This window comes from Strigops habroptila, chromosome 14 (genome assembly GCF_004027225.2).
Source record: "Strigops habroptila isolate Jane chromosome 14, bStrHab1.2.pri, whole genome shotgun sequence".
NCBI classification, from domain to species: Eukaryota; Metazoa; Chordata; class Aves; order Psittaciformes; family Psittacidae; genus Strigops; species Strigops habroptila.
In genome coordinates, this window is record NC_044290.2 from 12,414,417 (window position 1) to 12,432,888 (window position 18,472).

The following is an 18,472-nucleotide window of genomic DNA, read 5'->3' on the forward strand; positions in this document are numbered from 1 at the left end:
ATGGAGCCCGGGGGAAGGTGATGAAGGGCGGGGGGGTGTGATGGAGCCTGGGAGGGTGATGGGCCGAGGCAGAGATGGGGCCGGCAGCTCCCTGTGGTGCTGCAGCATGCAGGGGGAGGGCTGGAGCAGGGCAAGGGCACCGTGGTGGTGGGGCTGGGGTGTTGGGTCAGCCCAGCGCGGTGCTGAGGGGGCTTTGCCTGGGTCCCCCCAGGCACCGGGGTGCTGGTGGGATGGCGGACGCGCGGCACAACTTCCTGGAGAGCTTCGCCACGCTGCTGATGAGCATCCGGCCCGACAAGTGGAACAAGTTCATGGGCAGTGATGAGACCGTGGCTGTGCTGGACGAGTTCTTCAGGCAGCAGGATGTGCTGGAGCTGGTGCTGGGGCTGAACCCAGCCGGGCAGCTCCAGGCCACCCCCTGCTTTCCCCCGGCCCTCAGGGGCAAAGGCGTCTACTTCGTGAAAGAGAAGAAGGAGAACATCACCCAGGAGAACTACCGGAGCGGGCTGCTGGTGGGGGACATCGGCCCCTCGCCCCTGGAGCACTTCATCACTGTGGTGGAGGAGGTGGGTTCCCCACACGGGCTGGTGCTTGAGGTGGGCTCAAAAAGACACGAAATTACATTAACAGAAGAAAAGTTGCCACAGGTGCCAGCCTCCCAGTGCCTGGAGGTGATGATGGTCACAAGCCCGGGTTTCTCCTGCGCCCCAGACCCATCGCTTCCTCCCTGTGGGTTTAAAAACCCAGCAAAATTCCACCTTCCCCGTCCCCGCAGCAGGGAGATGTCTGAGTGGATTCCTCTCAAGCTTCCCATAAACATTACCACTCAAAGGACTGCCCACAGCACCCAAAGGCTGAACCTGGGGAACCCCATGTTCCTCCTCAGTGCAGGGGGGTTTTGCTGGTGCACTCACTGCTCCCACGAGAGCTGGAAATCCACTGGGCTGAGGGGACTCCTGACGAGAAATGCATCAGCCAAACCCTCCGCGCTTGGGTGGGCAGCAGGAGGGGACGCACCAGCACGGCTGCACGATGCCCTCTGCCATGGGAGACCTGACCCAGCCCCGTCCCCCAGATTGTGTCCCCTCTGCTCCTGAGTGAGGAGAACATGGAGGGCTGGCCCGGGGTGCTGGTGGAGGACATCAGGCGACAAGTCCACCGGCTGAAGAACGAGAACTTTGTGATGGGCGGGAAGATCCAGGGGAAGCCGCTGCTCCCGCTGCCCAAGCACCTGGATGTTCAGGATGGCTGCAGCACCGTCCTGGACTGGTGGGTGCTGCTGGGGCCAGCGAAGCCTGGCGGGGGCCCGGGGCAGCACGAGTGCCTCTGGGAGGGAGGGGAGCTGGGGCACTGGCTTGGTCCCTGAGCATCCCTGGGCACAGCATCTGCAGGAGCAGAGCTCAGGGATGCTCAGGCCAGGCTGCTGGGCTGGCAGAGGCACATGGGGATGGTTCAGGGCTGGTCCTGGTGTGGGTGCACGACCCCATCCCCTTTCAGCCTGGCGGGGTCCATGGATGTTTCGGTGCTGCACGCCATCGAGACCATCGTCATAGAGTGGTCCCAGCAGATCAGAGACATCCTGAGCAAGGACTCCGCAGAGCCACTGCTGGAGGGGCTGCACCCCCTGCCCAGGGCTGAGTTCGATTTCTGGCACACCAGGATGGTGAACCTGCAGTGCATCAATGACCAGGTACCGCCTGGAGCAGGCAGCAGCTGCGTCCCCGGTGCTGGGCCCTGGTGCTGAGCCCGTCACCTCTCCCTGCCAGCTGCTTTCGCCCCGAGTGACGGTGCTGGCCGAGATGCTGGAAAAGGCCAATAGCTGCTTCTGGCCGGCGTTGCAGAGCGTGTTCCAGGATGTCAGCGCTGGTAAGTGCCCCAGCAATGGTGAGCCACTGCCTCTGCCCCTCCATCGAGGCGTCCCCACCCCCAGCGCGTGGTTTCTCCCCTGGGCCAGGCCTGGAGGAAGCCAAGGACATCAGCCTCCACCTGCAACCGCTCTGCATCCTGCTGGAAGAGATGGAACAAGCAGATTACTCCGAGGTGAGTTGTATGTGGCAAAATAACCAGGCACTGCCTGGCTCGTCCCGGTAGAGGCAGCGGCGGGTCTGGCTCCAGCCCGGCTCTGCCGACCCTCGTTACACAACCACGGCTCCGCAGTAACGAGGCTCCGCTCCCGCAGCTGCAGCCCTACCTGGACCGGGCGCTGTGCACCGTCCGCCTGCTCCGGGCCAACTGCCTGCACTACAGCTCCCCCATACGTGTGGTCGTCATCCTGCAGGAGATCTGCAACCTCCTCATCGATCTGGTAGAGCCCCCACCCGGAGACACCTCCTCCAGCTCTGGGCCAGTGTCAGGAGGGGCATGGCGCAGTTGTGGGGACCCCAGCTCGGGTGACGTAGAGACACCCCAGCCAAGAGACCAGTAAAGCCCAGTGTAGGGCTGGAGCGGGTTTGGGGCAGGCGTGGGTCACAGGCCATCACCAGAGCCCATGGGGCTGGAGGGTGGACAGGGGCAGGAGGAGCCCCCTGCGCTCCCCTCTGCCATCAGCCCCTGCCTGCATCTGCCTGTCCTAGACCCGTAACTTCCTGAGCCCCGAGGACGTGATGAAGGGGCTGCAAGGAGAACCCGAAGAGACCTTGGAGGCAATCAAACTGAGCATTTCCATCATAGAGAACCTCTTCCAGTCCTACAACACTTACTGCTCCGACCTGGTGCCCACGTTGTTCCCGGTGGGTGCAGGGGATGGTGCGGGTCTGCCTGGCCCCATCCACGCCAGCTCTGGTTGCTTATGGCTCCTGCCCCCTTGCAGGAGGACCCGCAGCTCTGGGACTTTCCCCCCAGCGTCATCTTCGGGAGAATGGAGTCCTTCTTGCACAGGCTCAAGACAATCGAGGTGATAGCACAGCACATGGGGCACGATGTATCCCTGCGCTGGGGTGGTCGCTGAGAGCGGCACGGGACAAACTGCTGCAGCCCCGGGGTGGGCTGGGGCTGCTGGTGCAGGGGGAGCAGCAGCGGTGCATGGCTGGGAGCACAGTGTCAGTCCCAGCACAGCACCCATCCCTGGGAAGGGAGCATCCTCAGGAGCTCACAGGACACAGCTCCTGCACCCACAGCACCGGGGCATGGGGAGCCAGGGTTGGCCACCAAGAGGAGCCAGGTGAGATGACGGTTTGTGCTCCCCAGGACCTGTACCAGACAGCTGTAGAGTTCCTGAAGCTGGAGAAGGCAGAGCTGGGAGGAGTGAAAGGAAACATTCTTGGGACTCAGGTGTTTCAGATCTACGAGGAGGTGTCTGAAATCATCAAGGTCTTTGCTGATTGCAAATATGACTCCTTGGATCCCACAGAGGAGGTGGGTGGATGCTGGTACCCAGTGTAAGCATTTGCTAAATGAAACATGATCACTTGGCAGAGCACACTGCAAGGACTAAACCTGCCCAATGGCAGCACACGTGGGGCAGGTCACAGGGCTCCGGCCCTCCAGGTTCAGCAAATCCTTCAGGAAGGATTTGGGAAGGAAGCGCAGAGGCTGCACCAGCTCAAATCGTTTTGCTATCTCCTGGCAGCAATTGAACACAGACTTTGCAGAGTTCCAGAAGAAGATTGAGGACATCGACAGGCGGCTGGCCACCATCTTCTGCCAAGGCTTCGATGACTGCAGCTGCCTGATGTCCGCTGTGAAGGTACCTGTGCCCTGGCACGCCGCAGCGTGCTGAGGGCACCGCGGGGTGTCACTGGCTGCTCTGGGATGCTCTGGAGCGCTGAAGCCAGAGCCTCTTTCTCCCGCAGTTGGTGCACATGTTTTCCTACCTGCTGGAGCGACCCGTGATAAAGGCTGAGCTTTCCCCTCACTACTCAGCCCTACTGGAGATGTTTAAGGCAGAGCTGGAGGACGTGAAGGTGCTCTATGACACCCAGATCTCTTCCCCGCTGCCACGTGGGACAGGCCCAGCCATCAACAAAAACATGCCGCCGGTGGCCGGGCAGCTGAAATGGGCTCTGGAGCTGCAGGAGCGGCTGGAGGGACCGTACAAGGACTTGTTTGCCATCGACCACCCGTACGTGTGGGTCACCCATGGGACGTGGGGCAGGGTCTGGCCCCGTGTGTGTCCCCTCTCCCTGCAGCAGCCGCTTCTTTATCATGATCTTGGCAGGGTGATGGTCAGTGCTGAAGCCAAACAACTGTCCGAGAAGTACAAAGAGATGATGGGGCTGCTGCGAGGCTTCCGTGAGGAGGTCTACACAGAGTGGGTGCAGGGGGCTGGCAAGGACTGCCACTTCAGCCTGGAGCAGCCCTTGATCCTGAGGGACCCCAAATCTTCCTTCCTCAGTGTGAACTTCAGCAAAGAGGTTGGTGCTGTGTGGGCAGTGCCAGCAATGCCTCCCCCGAGCGTCAGCAGACGGGGCTCAGTGCAGGACGTTTCGGGTTTTACTCACAAGCCTTTTCTCTGGCCACCGTGTCTCACAGCTCGTTGCCGTGCTGCGGGAGGTGAAGTACCTGAACTTCCAGGAGATGGATATCCCGAGCAGCGCTGAGACCCTCTTTGCTCAAAATGAGATGTTCCAAAAGTTTGTGGACAACCTGGATCTTATCACTGGCTGGTACAATGAGGCAGGTTGCAAAGGGGAGATGACCCGGCTGCTTTTCCATGCACTGAGCACTGGCCAACCTGAGACTGGCTGGGGAGCCTCTGGGGGTCCTGGAAGCTGGGGGGGGGTTGGGGTGCAGCTGGCACGTCACCAGCACCCCGTGTCCCTGCCGGCCCTGTGAGGCCGGTGCTGTGGCGAGCGCGGCTGCGCTGGAGCAGGGGCAGGACCAGGGCCGGTCCCTGCTCACCCGCGCTGGGTCCGCAGGTGAAGCTGAGGCTGCTGCCGGTGGAGCTGCCGCTGGTGGTGGGGGAGCTGGAGGCCGTGGACGAGCAGCTCGCCTGCGCGGAGAGCACCCTGTTTTGGCACCATGAAGGTACAAACCTGCCCGAGGCCAGAGATCCGCTGCGTGTGCTCTGGGGGCTCCCTGGCGCCTGCGTGAGGTGGGAGCCAGGCATTGTCCCCGCACTGTGGTGAATAGCCCCGATGTGCCTCGTGGCTCGCTGCCTTGGAGGGATCTGTGTAACTTGTCAATCTTGAGTGCATGTTTTCCTCCCAGGTGTCATGGAGTACATCCAGCAGATGAGAGATGTCTTGTACGACTTGCAGAACAGGGTCCAGAAGGCAAAGTTAAATGTGGAAAATATCACCCACCTGATAGAGGTAGCTTTTGCTGGTGCCTTCCCAGGAAGCTTTCTGCAGGGACTTACCGCTCCCCAGCTCCATGGAGCAGCTCTGTTGTCTTCTCCCTGCAGGTGTGCTCAGCAGCTCCCTTGTTTGAAAGGAAGGACAAGAAAGAGACAGCGCTTCTGGACCTGGATGGGCGAGCAAACACCTTAACCAAGTGCTACACTGCCTTGAAAGATGCAGGCGTAAAGATCCATGAGATGCTGGAGGTGAGACACATCCCTGGGATTGTGCTCTGTGCTGAGCTGAGGCTCCAGTGGAAGCCAGGAACCCGCTGCCTTCTGGGTGAGGTCTTGGCTGCATTCAATGTTGTACAGTGGGGAGAAGGGGAAGGATGCGGGACCTGTGTGACAGCCGGGCAGGACGGACCCGCGGGGCCACAGGCAGCGCACTCGCAGTGGCAGGAGCAGGGGCGTTTGCTGGGTGTTCATGGACAAATACAAGTTGTTTGTTCCTGCTTGCAGGAGAACGCGAATCTGCTGAGGGCTGATGCGTCGGCACAGATATGGCTGGACTACGTGGATTATGTGGATGGAATCGTGCTGGGGGGACTCTTCAGATTTGTCCGCAGATCACTGCAGCTGCTGCTCAACAACATGGCCCCTGATGTAGGTCCAGGTTTACCCCTGCTCGGGGTGGCCACTGCCCACTGGTGGTGGCTTCAGGCACTTGTTTAGTGGCCAGATATGCCCTGGTGCCGAGGGCAGTGAGTGCTGGAGGTGCCAGTGTCCCCTCTTTTCCCCACCGCGGGGCTGGGGTGACATGGGATGTGAAGCACCACACGGGGTGATGACCTGTTTCAGGCCAACGTGGCCCCGTTGTTCGAGGTGCAAATGGAGCTGTGTGACGGCAGAGTGCAGTTCCGGCCCTCGCTGGAGGCGGGAGATGAAAACAGCTTCTTGGAGCTCACAGAGAGCCTGCTGAGCGATATCTATGTGGCTGCGGTGTGCATCCCTCGCCTGCTGGAGGGGAAGCTGAGCTACAAGGTTGGTCCATGGCAGTCAGCACCTTCCGGCTTGGCTGGAGATGGCTGAGGATGCCCGGTCCCTGCGGGCAGCCCCAAGAGCTCTGCCCGTCCCTGCAGACCACCCTGGAGGAGCATACAGAGCTCAGCAGCATGCGGGAGGAGGTGGTATTGCTGGTTGTCAATGCCATGTCGGAAGGCGAGGAGTACAGCGCCACCTTCGAGGAGCAAGCCCACCTGTGGCTGGAGGACCCCCAGGAGTTCCTGCAGCGCTTCCTCACCTTCGGCGGTGCCCCCATCCCCGAGGAGAAGGAGATGTGGCCAGAGGAGCCCCTGCCTGAAGGGGCCCCATCCCTCAAGCACTTTCAAGAGGAGGTGCGGGGCAGGTGCCCAGGGAGGTGCTGGGTGCCCGGAGAGGTGCTGGCCACTGGCTGTGACCTGCTCTTGCCCCCAGATTGACACGTGCGAGGTGCTGTGCAAGGAGGTGTTGGGGTTCGCGAACACCAAGGTGTTTGGGGGGTGGCTGCAGAGTGACTGCCGCCCCTTCAAGCAGGCACTGCTGAACACCATCAAGGACCGGGGCCTGGCGCTCCGACAGCACCTCATCGACCATGTCACCAACAGGTAGGGGTTTGGTGAGCCCTGGTGTGTTTGGTGTGCCCCAGGACACTCACGGTGACTAGAGCCTGGCTGGGCTGTGGCAAAGGCACCACCATGTGCCGGGGCAGGGCTGGAACAGTGGAGGTGTGGGTGAAGGTGCTGGGCACCCCCATGGTGAGGGGTGGAGGTGATGGGTGCATCCCTTGAGGCTGTGCCCTGCAGAACAAGCCCCAGGCAGGCGCAGGGGCAGCTGTGAGCCCTGACAGGGATGCCCAGTGAGCACCAGCACCTTCCTCCCAGCCTCATGGACCTGGAGGAGTTCATCAAAGACGCCAGTGACGGCTTGAGTAAACCTCTGGAGGAGGGAGACTATGACGGGCTGGTGGCGGTGATGGGGCACCTGATGAGGGTCAAGGAGAGGCAGGCGACGACCGACACCATGTTTCAGCCCCTGAAGGAGACAATTGCCCTGCTCAGCACTTACGGAGTGGAGATGCCGGAGAAGATCCACCTGCAGCTCCAAGTGAGCCCCGTGGGATGCAGGGGCCAGGCATGGGCTGCGTGGGGTCAGGCTGCCCACGCTGTGCCGTGTTGGCTGCAGGAGCTCCCTGAGCAGTGGGACAGCACCAAGAAGCTCTGCCTGCGTGTGAAGCAGAACGCAGCACCGCTGCAAGCCAACGAGGTCAACATCATCCGCAGGAAGTGCCAGCAGTTCGAGGTGCCTGCCCTGGGGCTCGGCAGCCTGGGGAAGCGCCAGCTGCTCTCCTGCGCTGCCCCTGAGCCCCATCCTCCCGCACAGGTCCAGCAGCGCGTCTTCCACAAGAAGTTCCGGGAAGATGCCCCTTTCTTGTTCACTCACCAAGACCCCTACATGTCCTTGAACACGGTGAGGAAGGGGAGGACATGAGGAATGGTGCTGTCCCCCTTGGCATGGCATGGCATGGCCACCCCCAGCCCCGTACACAGGGGCTCTGCTCCAGCTCCATCCCGATGGGGAGGGTCTGGCCCTGCAGCAGCCTCCCATCCCCACCATGCTGCAGCAGGGATGGAGCCATTGCTGGGGTAGGAGACATGTCCCTGTCACGCTGTCCCTGGCTGAGACCATTTCTATTTCTCCATCCAGCAACGGAAGCTGATCACCGCCATGGAGGGTGACTTGGCCGCCTTGTCAGAGTCGGCCGGGCTGTTTGAAGTGTTGGTCCCAGAGTATAAACAGCTCAAAGCATGCCAGCGGGAGGTGCGCCTGCTGAAGCAGCTCTGGGACATGATCGTCCTGGTACGTGCCGCAGCCTGTGAGCCAGCACACGGGGAGGACAGGAGAAGGCTGGAGAAAAGGATGTGCAGAGCAGGTTCCTGGGTGTGCTGGGCTGCTCCTCATGGTTTTGAAGATCCTGAGGCCGTGAGGAGCTGCCAAGTGTCTGCAGATGGTGGCTGCTGGCAGCCATCTGTGGTGAGTGCAGTGACAGGAGCCCTCGGCTCGGTGCTGGTCCTTGCACCAGGGCACGATGCTCAGCACTGCCTCCAGGCAAAGGCTTGACAGCAGAGTGCTGCTCGCTCCTCTGAGAGGCTCATTGCCATGAGAGGTGGGATGAAACACGGAGCAGGTTGTCGTCACAGTGTTAGGGCAGGTCTGCTGGTGGGGGGGGCTGCGCATCCCAGCACAGGCGCTGGGCAGGAATGCTTCTGCTAATTGTGCGCATGTATTCCCGAATTCAGGTTAACACGAACATTGATGACTGGAAGACCACCAGGTGGAAGGATATCGATGTTGAGCAGATGGATATCGACTGTAAGAAATTTGCTAAAGACATTCGGAGCTTGGATAAGGAGATGAGAAGCTGGGATGCGTTCATAGGGCTGGACAACAGCGTGAAGAACATGATAACATCCCTGCGTGCTGTGAACGAGCTGCAGAACCCAGCCATCAGAGACCGGCACTGGCAGGAGCTCATGCAGGCAACCCAGGTGCTCCCAACATTCCCACCCTTCCCTGTCTCCAACCTCTGGCCTGAGAGGCTCCTGGGATTTGCATCCATCACGGGAAGCATGCAATCTCTTTTAAAAGCTGGCCATAAGCAAATATTTGTGTAGGGTCTTTAAACGTGGGTGTCAATGAGCTCGTTTGGTTGAGCACTGGGCTGCCCCTGCCAAGGGGAGTCCATGTCCCGACGGTGCTGATTCTGCTCCAGGTGAACTTCACCATGTCCGAGGACACAACCCTTGCGGATCTGCTGCAGCTGAACCTGCACAACTTTGAGGATGAGGTTCGTGGCATCGTGGACAAAGCCATAAAGGAGTCAGGAATGGAGAAGGTAAATAGGGCTCAGTTCCTCCCGTGTGTTGCTGAGAGCCATGCTCTCATGTGGCTCTGTGCTGTCAGCACTCGTGTTCCCGCTCCCGGGGGCTGGAGTCCACACACAGCACAGCACTATGGAGCTCGTTCCCTGGAGGAGACGTTCCTGCTGCTGCTTTTCCGCAGGGCCTGGGACTCGGCACCACAGAGTCCAGCTCATTTCTCACCCATCTGCAGGTGCTGAGCAGCCTGGATGCTACCTGGGCGACGATGAAGTTCGAGCACGAGCCCCACCCCAGGACCGGCATCATGCTGCTCAAATCAGATGAGGAGCTCATTGAGACGCTGGAGGACAATCAAGTACAGCTGCAGAACCTGATGACCTCCAAGTACCTCGCCTTCTTCCTTCAGGAGGTGTCATCCTGGCAGTACAAGCTGTCGACTGCTGATGCTGTTATCAGCATCTGGTTTGAGGTGCAGAGGACATGGAGTCACCTGGAAAGCATCTTCATCGGCTCCGAAGACATCCGCAGCCAGCTGCCGGAGGACTCGAAGCGTTTTGAGGCTATCGATAAGGATTTCAAAGTGCGAAGCCTGTTCCTGGGCCCAGGAACTCGTCGCTGCTTCAGGTAGAGCTGAAGCATTTTTCTTCCTGCAGGAATTAATGGCTGATGCAGTAAAAACTCCCAATGTGATTGAAGCTACAAACAAGAGTGATCTCTATGAGAAGCTGGAAGAGTTGCAGAAGAGGTGAGGTTTAAGCCATCCTGGTGAAGCGTGGTGGAGAGGCCAAAGGAGGAGTTTGATTTCTCCCAAGTGGCGTTTGTCTCAGCATGACAAGGACTTCTTAGCAAAAAGTAAAAAATACTACATCAGGTTTAACTGCAGGTTATTTCCTTGTTTTCTGTTAGATTGGTGGTCTGTGAGAAGGCTTTGGCTGAATACCTTGAGACAAAAAGACTGGCTTTTCCCCGATTCTACTTTATTTCTTCTGCAGACCTGCTTGATATTTTATCTAATGGTAACGAGCCAGTTGAGGTAAGGGTTGTGTGCAAAGCGTGGAGACAAGTCCTGTGTCTCTTGTGTGCTCACTTGTTACAGCAGTTTTGAAATGTTTTCCGTCCTAAGGGACAGAATGCAAGCCCTGGTACCCTCCTTCTTGGGGATGCAGCACCCCGAGAGCTGTGCGGGAGTTAATTCGGGCAGTGATCACAGCTCTGTGCAGGATGGCGGTCCCTGACTGGCCGTGTCTCTGTCCTCAGGTGTCCCGTCACCTCGCGAAGCTGTTTGACAGCCTGGCTAAGCTGAAGTTCAAGAAGGGTGTGGATAAAAAGCCTGTGAAGGTTGCCCTGGGGATGTTCAGTCTGGATGAGGAGTACGTGGCCTTCGATGCACACTGCAACTTGTCTGGCCAGGTCAGCTGAGCTGCGCGGAGCCTCTGCGTGCAGGGGCAGGGGTGGGCAGGCTCAGGACAGGGATGAGCCTTGTTCTTGCTGGGCACTAATGACAGTTTAAAATGCAGCTGTGAAGCCTTTCAGCCATAAAAGCCCAGAAATGGGATCTGCATTACGGGTGAACAGTGCTGCAGCACTGTCATCTCAGCCCCCTCAGGTGGTCACAAGTGGGGTTCTCCCCTCTCTGTTGGCCACCCTCAGCCCGTGCTCCATAAACTGCCACGGGAAGTGCCCTGCAGGGCCGTGCTGGGGTCTGCCATGAGCCTGTTGCAATGCGCAGGCAGAAGCTTGCTGTGCAGGGCAGTAGGGAGCCGCCTGCACGCTGCCACGGGGTCATGCACTGCACCGGACGCAGGCTGGGAGCCGCTAGCTCAGAGTTGGCTGGATGTGACCCTCTAGGTGGAGGTTTGGCTGAACCGAGTGCTGGCCAGCATGCGCTCCACACTGCGGGCCCTCATCCCTGAGGCCATGGTCACCTACGAGGAGAAGCCGCGGGAGCAGTGGGCATTCGACTACCCTGCACAGGTAAGGAGCTGCCTGCCCGCAGCCTTCACAGGGCTGGGATATTTCCCTTGATGGCCACATTTTCTCCTTGTGCTTTGCTGCAGGTTGCTCTGACATGCACCCAGATCTGGTGGACCACAGAAGTCGGCATGGCCTTTTCGAGACTGGAGGAAGGCTATGAGAATGCGATGAAGGATTACAACAAGAAGCAGGTTGGCATCCTGGTGACCTGAGCTGGAGCTGTCCTGCAGCCCCTCTCTGCTCGGAAGAGGTGATGTCTGGTCCAGGGGGTCACTGGGAGATGGGCACATAATGACATCAATTTTCTGTTCATCATCTTCCCTTTCTCAGATTGCTCAGCTAAATGCTCTGATTTCACTACTCATTGGACACCTCGCTCCTGGAGACAGGATGAAGATCATGACAATCTGCACCATTGATGTCCATGCCAGGGATGTTGTGGCCAAAATGATCCTTGCAAAGGTATTCATTACAAGAGGGTATTTTTACTGCTTGGTGTCCTGGCACCTCTGAGCACAGGTTTCCTGTTATTTTATCACTTCTCAATATTTTCTGAATATCCTGATAGTGTGAGGAAAGCACACATGGGGTGTCAGGGTACGTGGGGTGTCAGGGTGCATGGGGGGAGCCAGGGAGGTGACGGCACAGCTGGGGCAGAAAAGACCAGGCTGGGGCTCATGCAAAGCCAGCTCCAGGAGCAGCTTTGCCAGTTCCTGCCACGAGCCTCGGCACGGGGCTGTGCACAGGCACGTGAAGGGACGATCCTCACCCACCCCAGCACTGCACTGGGACCTGTCTGCACGCTCTCCTCGTGCACGGAGGTGGGGAATGGTCCCGATGTGCGTGTGGGAGCTCAGTGGGTCGGGTCGGCACCGGCTGCCCCGCAGGTGGAGAGCGCGCAGGAGTTCACGTGGCAGTCGCAGCTCCGGCACCGCTGGGACGACGGGATGAAGCACTGCTACGCCAACATCTGCGACGCACAGCTCCAGTACTCCTATGAGTACCTGGGGAACACGCCCCGGCTGGTCATCACCCCACTGACGGACCGGTGGGTGCTTGGGTCCCCAGTCCCACCGCGGCGCCGGGGCCGTGCCGTGCTGCCGGCACTGCTCAGCCCCATGTCCTCCCGCCGCAGGTGCTACATCACCCTCACACAGTCCCTCCACCTCTACATGGGGGGAGCCCCCGCTGGGCCTGCAGGCACCGGGAAGACAGAGACCACCAAGGACCTGGGCCGGGCGGTGGGCATGATGGTCTACGTCTTCAACTGCTCTGAGCAGATGGACTACAAGGTAGGGAATGGAACGGTGGCACCGAGGTGAGACTCGGGGTGTCCACCAAGACAAGGGGAAACCCTCTGTCAGGAGGCACTGCTGCAGTGTGCAGCCCCTGTGTTTGGCTGCAGCATCCATCACTGATGCCCTAAAGCTGCTCTCTCCCTGGCACGACACATGTGGGTCTGGCAGCAGCCCCCGGTGCAATCCTGTATCACTCATTCCCACCACAACTCCGGCCAGCTCGTGTCCATGGAATCCCTTATGAGCCCAGGGAGCTGCAATGCTGCAGGGCATTTCCCTAGGGCACAGCACAAACCGCAAAAGCAAGAGCAGCTCCCAGCTGTTTTAACAAATCCCCACATTGCAGCCCCTGTGTAAAGCATCTCTGGTGCTTTCCCTGCAGTCCTGTGGCAATATCTACAAGGGCCTGGCTCAGACCGGCGCCTGGGGCTGCTTCGATGAGTTCAACCGCATTGCAGTGGAGGTGTTGTCTGTAATTGCTGTGCAGGTATGTGCTCTCTATGCACACCAGTAGCAGGTAGGGACTGGATGAGACTTTCCTGTTCACATGCAGAGCATTCTCTCAGTTAAACCTGACTTTCAAAGGGATGGTTTGCTGCTGTATTTCCACTGTGTCATGCTGGGATACAGATGAAGGGGTAGTGCAGCAGTACTGGGGGCTTTAGGCACATTTAAGGTCATGCAGCCCATCTGTGTCCTATTCCAGTGACCCATCACCCCTGTTGGCACTTCCATAGCCTGGTGCTGTGGCTTTAGCAAGCTCTCAGTGTTATTTCTAGCATTGCTCATGGCACAGCTGGACCTCCAGGCTCACCTTCCAGGGCGGTTGGTGAGGGTGAGCTGGGGCACAGGGAGCCGCGTTGCTGCCGGCACCAACACCTCCGCTCACTGCCAGGTGAAGTCTATTCAAGATGCAATTCGTGCCAAGAAGAAAACCTTCAATTTCCTTGGAGAGACGATCAGGCTGGTACCGTCGGTTGGGCTCTTCATCACCATGAACCCTGGCTATGCAGGACGGACAGAACTGCCTGAAAACTTAAAAGCTCTGTTCAGGTAACTGTAGGCAGATGGGTCTCTGTGTGACTGCAGTAACTGCAGCATTTACCTGTGCAGCAATGCTCGTGTGCTGTCCATAACGTGACCTCCACCCCTGCCAGTGCAAACAAGGGTGTTTGTGTCGGGGACACCTTGGATCCCAGGACAGCCCTGCTCAGAGCCCTGGGGTGCTCAGCCTGGGGATGGGATGCTTGGGGTGTCCAACTGCCACCTTGAGCTACAAATCCAGTTAAGAATAGTTAAAAAAGGTGGTTAAGTTCTGGAAGGGGTGGCCCAGGGATGCTGTGGAATCTGTGTCCTTGGAGGAACTCAAACTATGACTGCAGAAGGCTCGGGGTGACCTGATCCAGTTGTGACATTCCGCTTGGAGCAGAAAGCTGGACAAGAGACCCCCAGAGCCCCCAGCCTGCGTAAATCACTGCCCGGCTCTCTGATGCTAACAGCAGAGAATGAGTTATATTGGCAACTCGTGTGCAAATTCTTGCTGGCTGTGGGAGGCTGAGGGGCTGCAGGTGCCCATGCACAGCCCTGCGAACCGCTGCTGCCCTTCCCAGGCCCTGTGCCATGGTCGTCCCTGATTTTGAGCTGATCTGTGAAATCATGCTTGTTGCGGAAGGCTTTATGGATGCGAAGCTGCTGGCAAGAAAGTTCATTACTCTGTACACGCTCTGCAAAGAGCTTCTGTCTAAACAGGTAATTTCACAGTATTGCACAGTTCTTCAAGATGAAAGAGATCACTTGAATTTCAAACCTGATGGATTGTAGTAAGACTTGGTAGTAATGCACTGGCTGATGTTCTGCATAGTTCAGGTCTATGGCTGGGCAAATTCCACTTCCATGCTGGTGCATCATCTGGCATATTTCTGCCCTATGGAAGAAATCAAGAATTCTAAAAATAGAATCAAATAGATTACAGCCAGTTAAGATGAGAGCATCCAGATATTATTCATCTCAGCAGAAGTGATTTACAATAAACACGTGCTTCCAGGAAGCAAGCCCAGGCTGGGGCTTGTCCTGTGCATAAGCTCACTTTAAGTCCAGTCGCCTGGACACTGTGTGGGTAACCTGGGGGTGGGGTGATGGACAGGGTGTTCCTCAGGGGTGTTGGTTAAAGCAGCTCTCCCTCACCACAGTTGAACTGTAATACTTTGCTGCCTGTCTCAGGACCACTATGACTGGGGCCTGCGGGCTATCAAGTCCGTGCTGGTGGTAGCGGGCTCCTTGAAGAGAGGGGACCCCAACTGTGCCGAGGACCAAGTTCTGATGAGAGCTTTACGAGACTTCAACATCCCCAAGATCGTGACAGATGACTTGCCCGTCTTCATGGGGCTGATTGGAGACCTGTTCCCAGCCCTGGATGTCCCCAGGAAGAGGGACCTCCAACTCGAGAAGGTGCGAACCCAGAGACTTCCCAGCCCTGGCAGGATCCAGAGGCTGAAGGTGCATTGGGCACATCTGGGGGCAGCCTCATGGTCTCTAGGATCTTGCTGGGGGTGTGGTGGCTGCCCTTGGACAGTGCCCGCGGTCAGTGCCCGCTCTTCCTCTCAGATCATTAAGCAGTCCGTGCTGGAGCTGAAGCTGCAGGCAGAGGAGAGCTTCGTGCTGAAGGTGGTGCAGTTGGAGGAGCTGCTGCAAGTGAGACACTCCGTCTTTGTCATCGGCAATGCTGGCTGTGGCAAGTCCCAGGTAGCTGCCAAACCATCCCTGAGGATATGGGTCCCCTTCTGCCCCTGGCCAAGCACGTCCCAGGGCCTCTCCCATACCCTCGGACACCTCGGCCGGCTGCACAGCCCAGGCTGCAGCAACGACTGTGCCTGGGTCGGGGACAGCAGCACGGCTGGTGCCCACGGCCACGCTGGCCCCTCGAGCACTGCGAGTGCCGGGCCCAGCGCCGCGGCTGCACGGTTCCTGTGTGCAGGTGCTGCGGTCGCTCAACAAGACGTACAAAAACATGAAGCGGAAGCCGGTCACTGTGGACCTCGACCCCAAGGCTGTGACCTGCGATGAGCTCTTCGGCATTATTCACCCATCCACACGGGAGTGGAAGGACGGTGAGACACCGGCGCCGTGAGCGGTCATTTACCTGCGTGGGAACCAGCACAAACCATCCTGCAGCAGCTTCATGATTCACTTCATAAAACATGTCTCTGTAAATGCTTTGGGATGTGGTGGTGGAAGGGGAAGACCCTTCCTTGGGGCATTTTACTGGACTGTGAGGGAGGAGGAGCACATTTCAGGGAAGCACCCAGCCCTGTGTGTCCCCCCAGCAAACGTGGCTCAAAAGGACAAATCTATGTGTCTTTCTATGGGGCAGGTCTATTTTCTACAGCGATGCGTGACCTGGCCAACATCACACACAAAGGGCCCAAGTGGATCATCCTCGATGGAGATATTGACCCCATGTGGATCGAGTCCCTGAACACGGTCATGGATGACAATAAGGTTGGTGCCATCACACCCCAGGAGCTTTGCTTGCTCATTAACTCAGGGTGATCTGATGTGTTCATGCCTGTGCCCCAAGATCAGGGCATCCCCCCATTATGGGCTGCTCCCCAGGTTCTCACCTTGGCCAGCAACGAGCGCATCCCCCTCAACCCCACCATGCGACTCCTCTTCGAGATCAGCCACCTGCGGACTGCCACGCCAGCCACCGTGTCCCGGGCAGGAATCCTCTACATCAACCCCGCAGACCTGGGCTGGAGCCCGTGAGCCCGGCGGGGGAGATGGATGGGATGGGATGGGATGGGATGGGATGGGATGGGATGGACAGGTGCTGGCCCCCGTGCACTCGCCTGCAGCCCTGCCTGTCCCTCCCGCAGCATTGTGACCAGCTGGATCGAGAAGAGGACAGTGCAGTCTGAGAAGGCCAATCTGACGATCCTCTTTGACAAGTACCTGCCAGTGTGCCTGGAGAAGCAAAAGACTGGGTTCAAGAAGATCACCCCTGTCCCCGAGGTCACGCTGATACAGATGGTGCTGTTCCTGCTTGAGTGCCTCCTGACACCACAGAACGTGCCGCCGGACTCGTCCCGGGACCTCTACGAGCTCTACTTCGTCTTCGCCTGTACCTGGGCCTTTGGTGGGGCCCTGTTCCAGGACCAGGTACAGCTGCAGGACCAAGCGGCCAGCACCTGCCCGCACCTCCCTGCTCACCAGAGCCTCCTGCCCTTGGCCGTGTCCCTCTGGATGATACTAAAGCAACAACATTGGCCAGTTTCTGAGTTGTTCTCTGTTTGGTTCCTCCCAGCTCATGGATTACCGCCTGGAGTTCAGCAAGTGGTGGCTGAACGAATTCAAAACCGTCAAGTTTCCTTCTCAGGGGACAATTTTTGACTACTTCATTGATCCGGAATCAAAGAGATTCACGCTCTGGACAGAAAAAGTACCAGAATTCTACCTCAACCCTGATGTCCCTTTGCAGGTAGGTATCCCCCACAGGCTCTCTGTGATTATGTGGTTTATTTGTCTGTTATTCCATGGGCTTCCCCTGGGTGGCACCAGGCAGACCCCGTCCATGGTTCTGCTTCACCCCATGGCTGAAAGTTCCAACTCCTCTTTTTTAATGTCAGATCAACCTCTGGCTTCGTAGGTTCTCATGAAATGATTAATAACTGTTGCCTGAATGCAAAAATGTGCTCTAAAATTTTATTTGCACGTCTTTTGAAATGCTGTCCTAAGGGAGGGGACTTGTGTCGGGGGAAGGGCCAGGGGCCAGGGATGAATTTGGCTTGTGTGAAGGCTGAGCAAAGCCTCTGGGACAGTTTCAGGATCTGTGCTGTGCTGCTTTAACAACTCATTTTTCTGACAGCTCCTATTTTTGGTCAGAAAATCTTTAGAGTAACCAAGCACCTGAGACTTTTTGCTTTAGAGAGGGACCAGGTTTGTGCGGAGAGAGCACCTTCCGTTAGACCCACTGGCATTGCTGGGAGAGCCAGGCACGGCTTTGGCACCTGCCTGCAAATGACTCCGGCAGCGAGAGGTGAGCTCCGGGGACTGACGGTGCCATTTCCCAGGCCTCGCTGGTGCACACCACCGAGACCATCCGCCTGCGCTTCTTCATGGACCTGCTGATGGAGAAGAAAAAGCCGGTGATGCTGGTGGGCAACGCGGGGACGGGGAAGTCGGTCCTGATGCGGGACAAGCTCGAGACACTCAGCACAGATGAATACCTCGTGCAGTTTGTGCCCTTTAACTTCTACACTACCTCAGCCATGCTGCAGGGTAAGGCTGGCCTGAGCCAGCAGCCGGCCCCACACCGGGCTATGCCCCATGGCACTGCCCCTGTGCTCATCTCCTCTCACTGCAGCTGTCCTTGAGAAGCCCCTGGAGAAGAAATCGGGGAGGAATTACGGCCCGCCCGGGAACAAGCGGCTCATCTACTTCATCGACGACATGAACATGCCAGAGGTGGACAAGTACGGCACTGTGGCACCACACACGCTCATCCGGCAGCACATGGACCACGGGCACTGGTGGGTATCTGGCCCCCATGGCACCTCGGTGACCCTCTGCCTGGCAATCCTGTGCCGTGCTGGTACCTCTCCCAGCCGTGCCTTGCCCACGCTGCCTCCCGCACCACACTGCAGTGGAGCTGAGCCGCCTGTTCCCCCCCATTCCTGGAGCTGCAGGGAAGGCTTTGGCAGAGGAATGGGAAAACTCCCTGCTGGCGACTCCAAACCCCACCCAAAGCAAACAGCCACGCTGCCAGCGCTGGCAGGGAAGCCCCAGCGGGGTTCCTGGTGCCTGGCAATGCATAGTGCAGTGCTGGGGGCTCCCTTGGGAAGGGGGAAAAGGTGGCAAGTGCCCGTTGCCACGGAGGGGCTTGGGGCCAGATCTGGCTATGGGGTGCAGGAAGGGCCCCTCGTAGCATTGCCAAGAGCAGTGCCAGGCTTTGCCGAGCACCAGGGAAATAGGGACCCCTGTTCCCACATCCCCCCGACAGAGCTCCATGGGGCCAGTGGGGCACAGCCCAACTGGAGGAACCCATTCCTGGGGAAAGCATCACA

The 18,472-nt window shown here is 58.4% G+C and overlaps 1 protein-coding gene across 2 annotated transcripts in view; it reads left to right on the forward strand.

Moving 5' to 3' along the window:
• The first annotated feature begins 230 nt into the window (after nucleotides 1-230).
• DNAH17 (dynein axonemal heavy chain 17) overlaps nucleotides 231-18,472 on the forward strand; it is a 32,511-nt gene continuing 14,269 nt past the window's right edge. The window contains exons 1-48 of one of the 2 annotated variants that reach the window (XM_030506012.1): nucleotides 231-566; nucleotides 1,076-1,269; nucleotides 1,498-1,690; nucleotides 1,767-1,866; nucleotides 1,955-2,040; nucleotides 2,180-2,305; nucleotides 2,574-2,729; nucleotides 2,810-2,942; nucleotides 3,004-3,017; nucleotides 3,166-3,354; nucleotides 3,569-3,685; nucleotides 3,792-4,060; nucleotides 4,157-4,352; nucleotides 4,471-4,614; nucleotides 4,857-4,965; nucleotides 5,149-5,252; nucleotides 5,345-5,485; nucleotides 5,741-5,884; nucleotides 6,080-6,262; nucleotides 6,361-6,615; nucleotides 6,695-6,864; nucleotides 7,141-7,363; nucleotides 7,442-7,558; nucleotides 7,640-7,726; nucleotides 7,964-8,116; nucleotides 8,557-8,805; nucleotides 9,030-9,152; nucleotides 9,371-9,718; nucleotides 9,792-9,883; nucleotides 10,045-10,171; nucleotides 10,396-10,548; nucleotides 10,987-11,112; nucleotides 11,196-11,303; nucleotides 11,443-11,574; nucleotides 12,000-12,160; nucleotides 12,248-12,404; nucleotides 12,793-12,897; nucleotides 13,306-13,463; nucleotides 14,021-14,159; nucleotides 14,631-14,858; nucleotides 15,015-15,152; nucleotides 15,385-15,517; nucleotides 15,781-15,908; nucleotides 16,023-16,171; nucleotides 16,286-16,568; nucleotides 16,714-16,887; nucleotides 17,480-17,687; nucleotides 17,773-17,938. In XM_030506012.1, the coding sequence (XP_030361872.1) occupies nucleotides 231-566; nucleotides 1,076-1,269; nucleotides 1,498-1,690; nucleotides 1,767-1,866; nucleotides 1,955-2,040; nucleotides 2,180-2,305; nucleotides 2,574-2,729; nucleotides 2,810-2,942; nucleotides 3,004-3,017; nucleotides 3,166-3,354; nucleotides 3,569-3,685; nucleotides 3,792-4,060; nucleotides 4,157-4,352; nucleotides 4,471-4,614; nucleotides 4,857-4,965; nucleotides 5,149-5,252; nucleotides 5,345-5,485; nucleotides 5,741-5,884; nucleotides 6,080-6,262; nucleotides 6,361-6,615; nucleotides 6,695-6,864; nucleotides 7,141-7,363; nucleotides 7,442-7,558; nucleotides 7,640-7,726; nucleotides 7,964-8,116; nucleotides 8,557-8,805; nucleotides 9,030-9,152; nucleotides 9,371-9,718; nucleotides 9,792-9,883; nucleotides 10,045-10,171; nucleotides 10,396-10,548; nucleotides 10,987-11,112; nucleotides 11,196-11,303; nucleotides 11,443-11,574; nucleotides 12,000-12,160; nucleotides 12,248-12,404; nucleotides 12,793-12,897; nucleotides 13,306-13,463; nucleotides 14,021-14,159; nucleotides 14,631-14,858; nucleotides 15,015-15,152; nucleotides 15,385-15,517; nucleotides 15,781-15,908; nucleotides 16,023-16,171; nucleotides 16,286-16,568; nucleotides 16,714-16,887; nucleotides 17,480-17,687; nucleotides 17,773-17,938 (7,724 nt within the window). The remainder of the gene's footprint in view (nucleotides 567-1,075; nucleotides 1,270-1,497; nucleotides 1,691-1,766; nucleotides 1,867-1,954; nucleotides 2,041-2,179; nucleotides 2,306-2,573; nucleotides 2,730-2,809; nucleotides 2,943-3,003; nucleotides 3,018-3,165; nucleotides 3,355-3,568; nucleotides 3,686-3,791; nucleotides 4,061-4,156; nucleotides 4,353-4,470; nucleotides 4,615-4,856; nucleotides 4,966-5,148; nucleotides 5,253-5,344; nucleotides 5,486-5,740; nucleotides 5,885-6,079; nucleotides 6,263-6,360; nucleotides 6,616-6,694; nucleotides 6,865-7,140; nucleotides 7,364-7,441; nucleotides 7,559-7,639; nucleotides 7,727-7,963; nucleotides 8,117-8,556; nucleotides 8,806-9,029; nucleotides 9,153-9,370; nucleotides 9,719-9,791; nucleotides 9,884-10,044; nucleotides 10,172-10,395; nucleotides 10,549-10,986; nucleotides 11,113-11,195; nucleotides 11,304-11,442; nucleotides 11,575-11,999; nucleotides 12,161-12,247; nucleotides 12,405-12,792; nucleotides 12,898-13,305; nucleotides 13,464-14,020; nucleotides 14,160-14,630; nucleotides 14,859-15,014; nucleotides 15,153-15,384; nucleotides 15,518-15,780; nucleotides 15,909-16,022; nucleotides 16,172-16,285; nucleotides 16,569-16,713; nucleotides 16,888-17,479; nucleotides 17,688-17,772; nucleotides 17,939-18,472) is intronic. The other variant, XM_030506011.1, reaches the window with a different exon arrangement.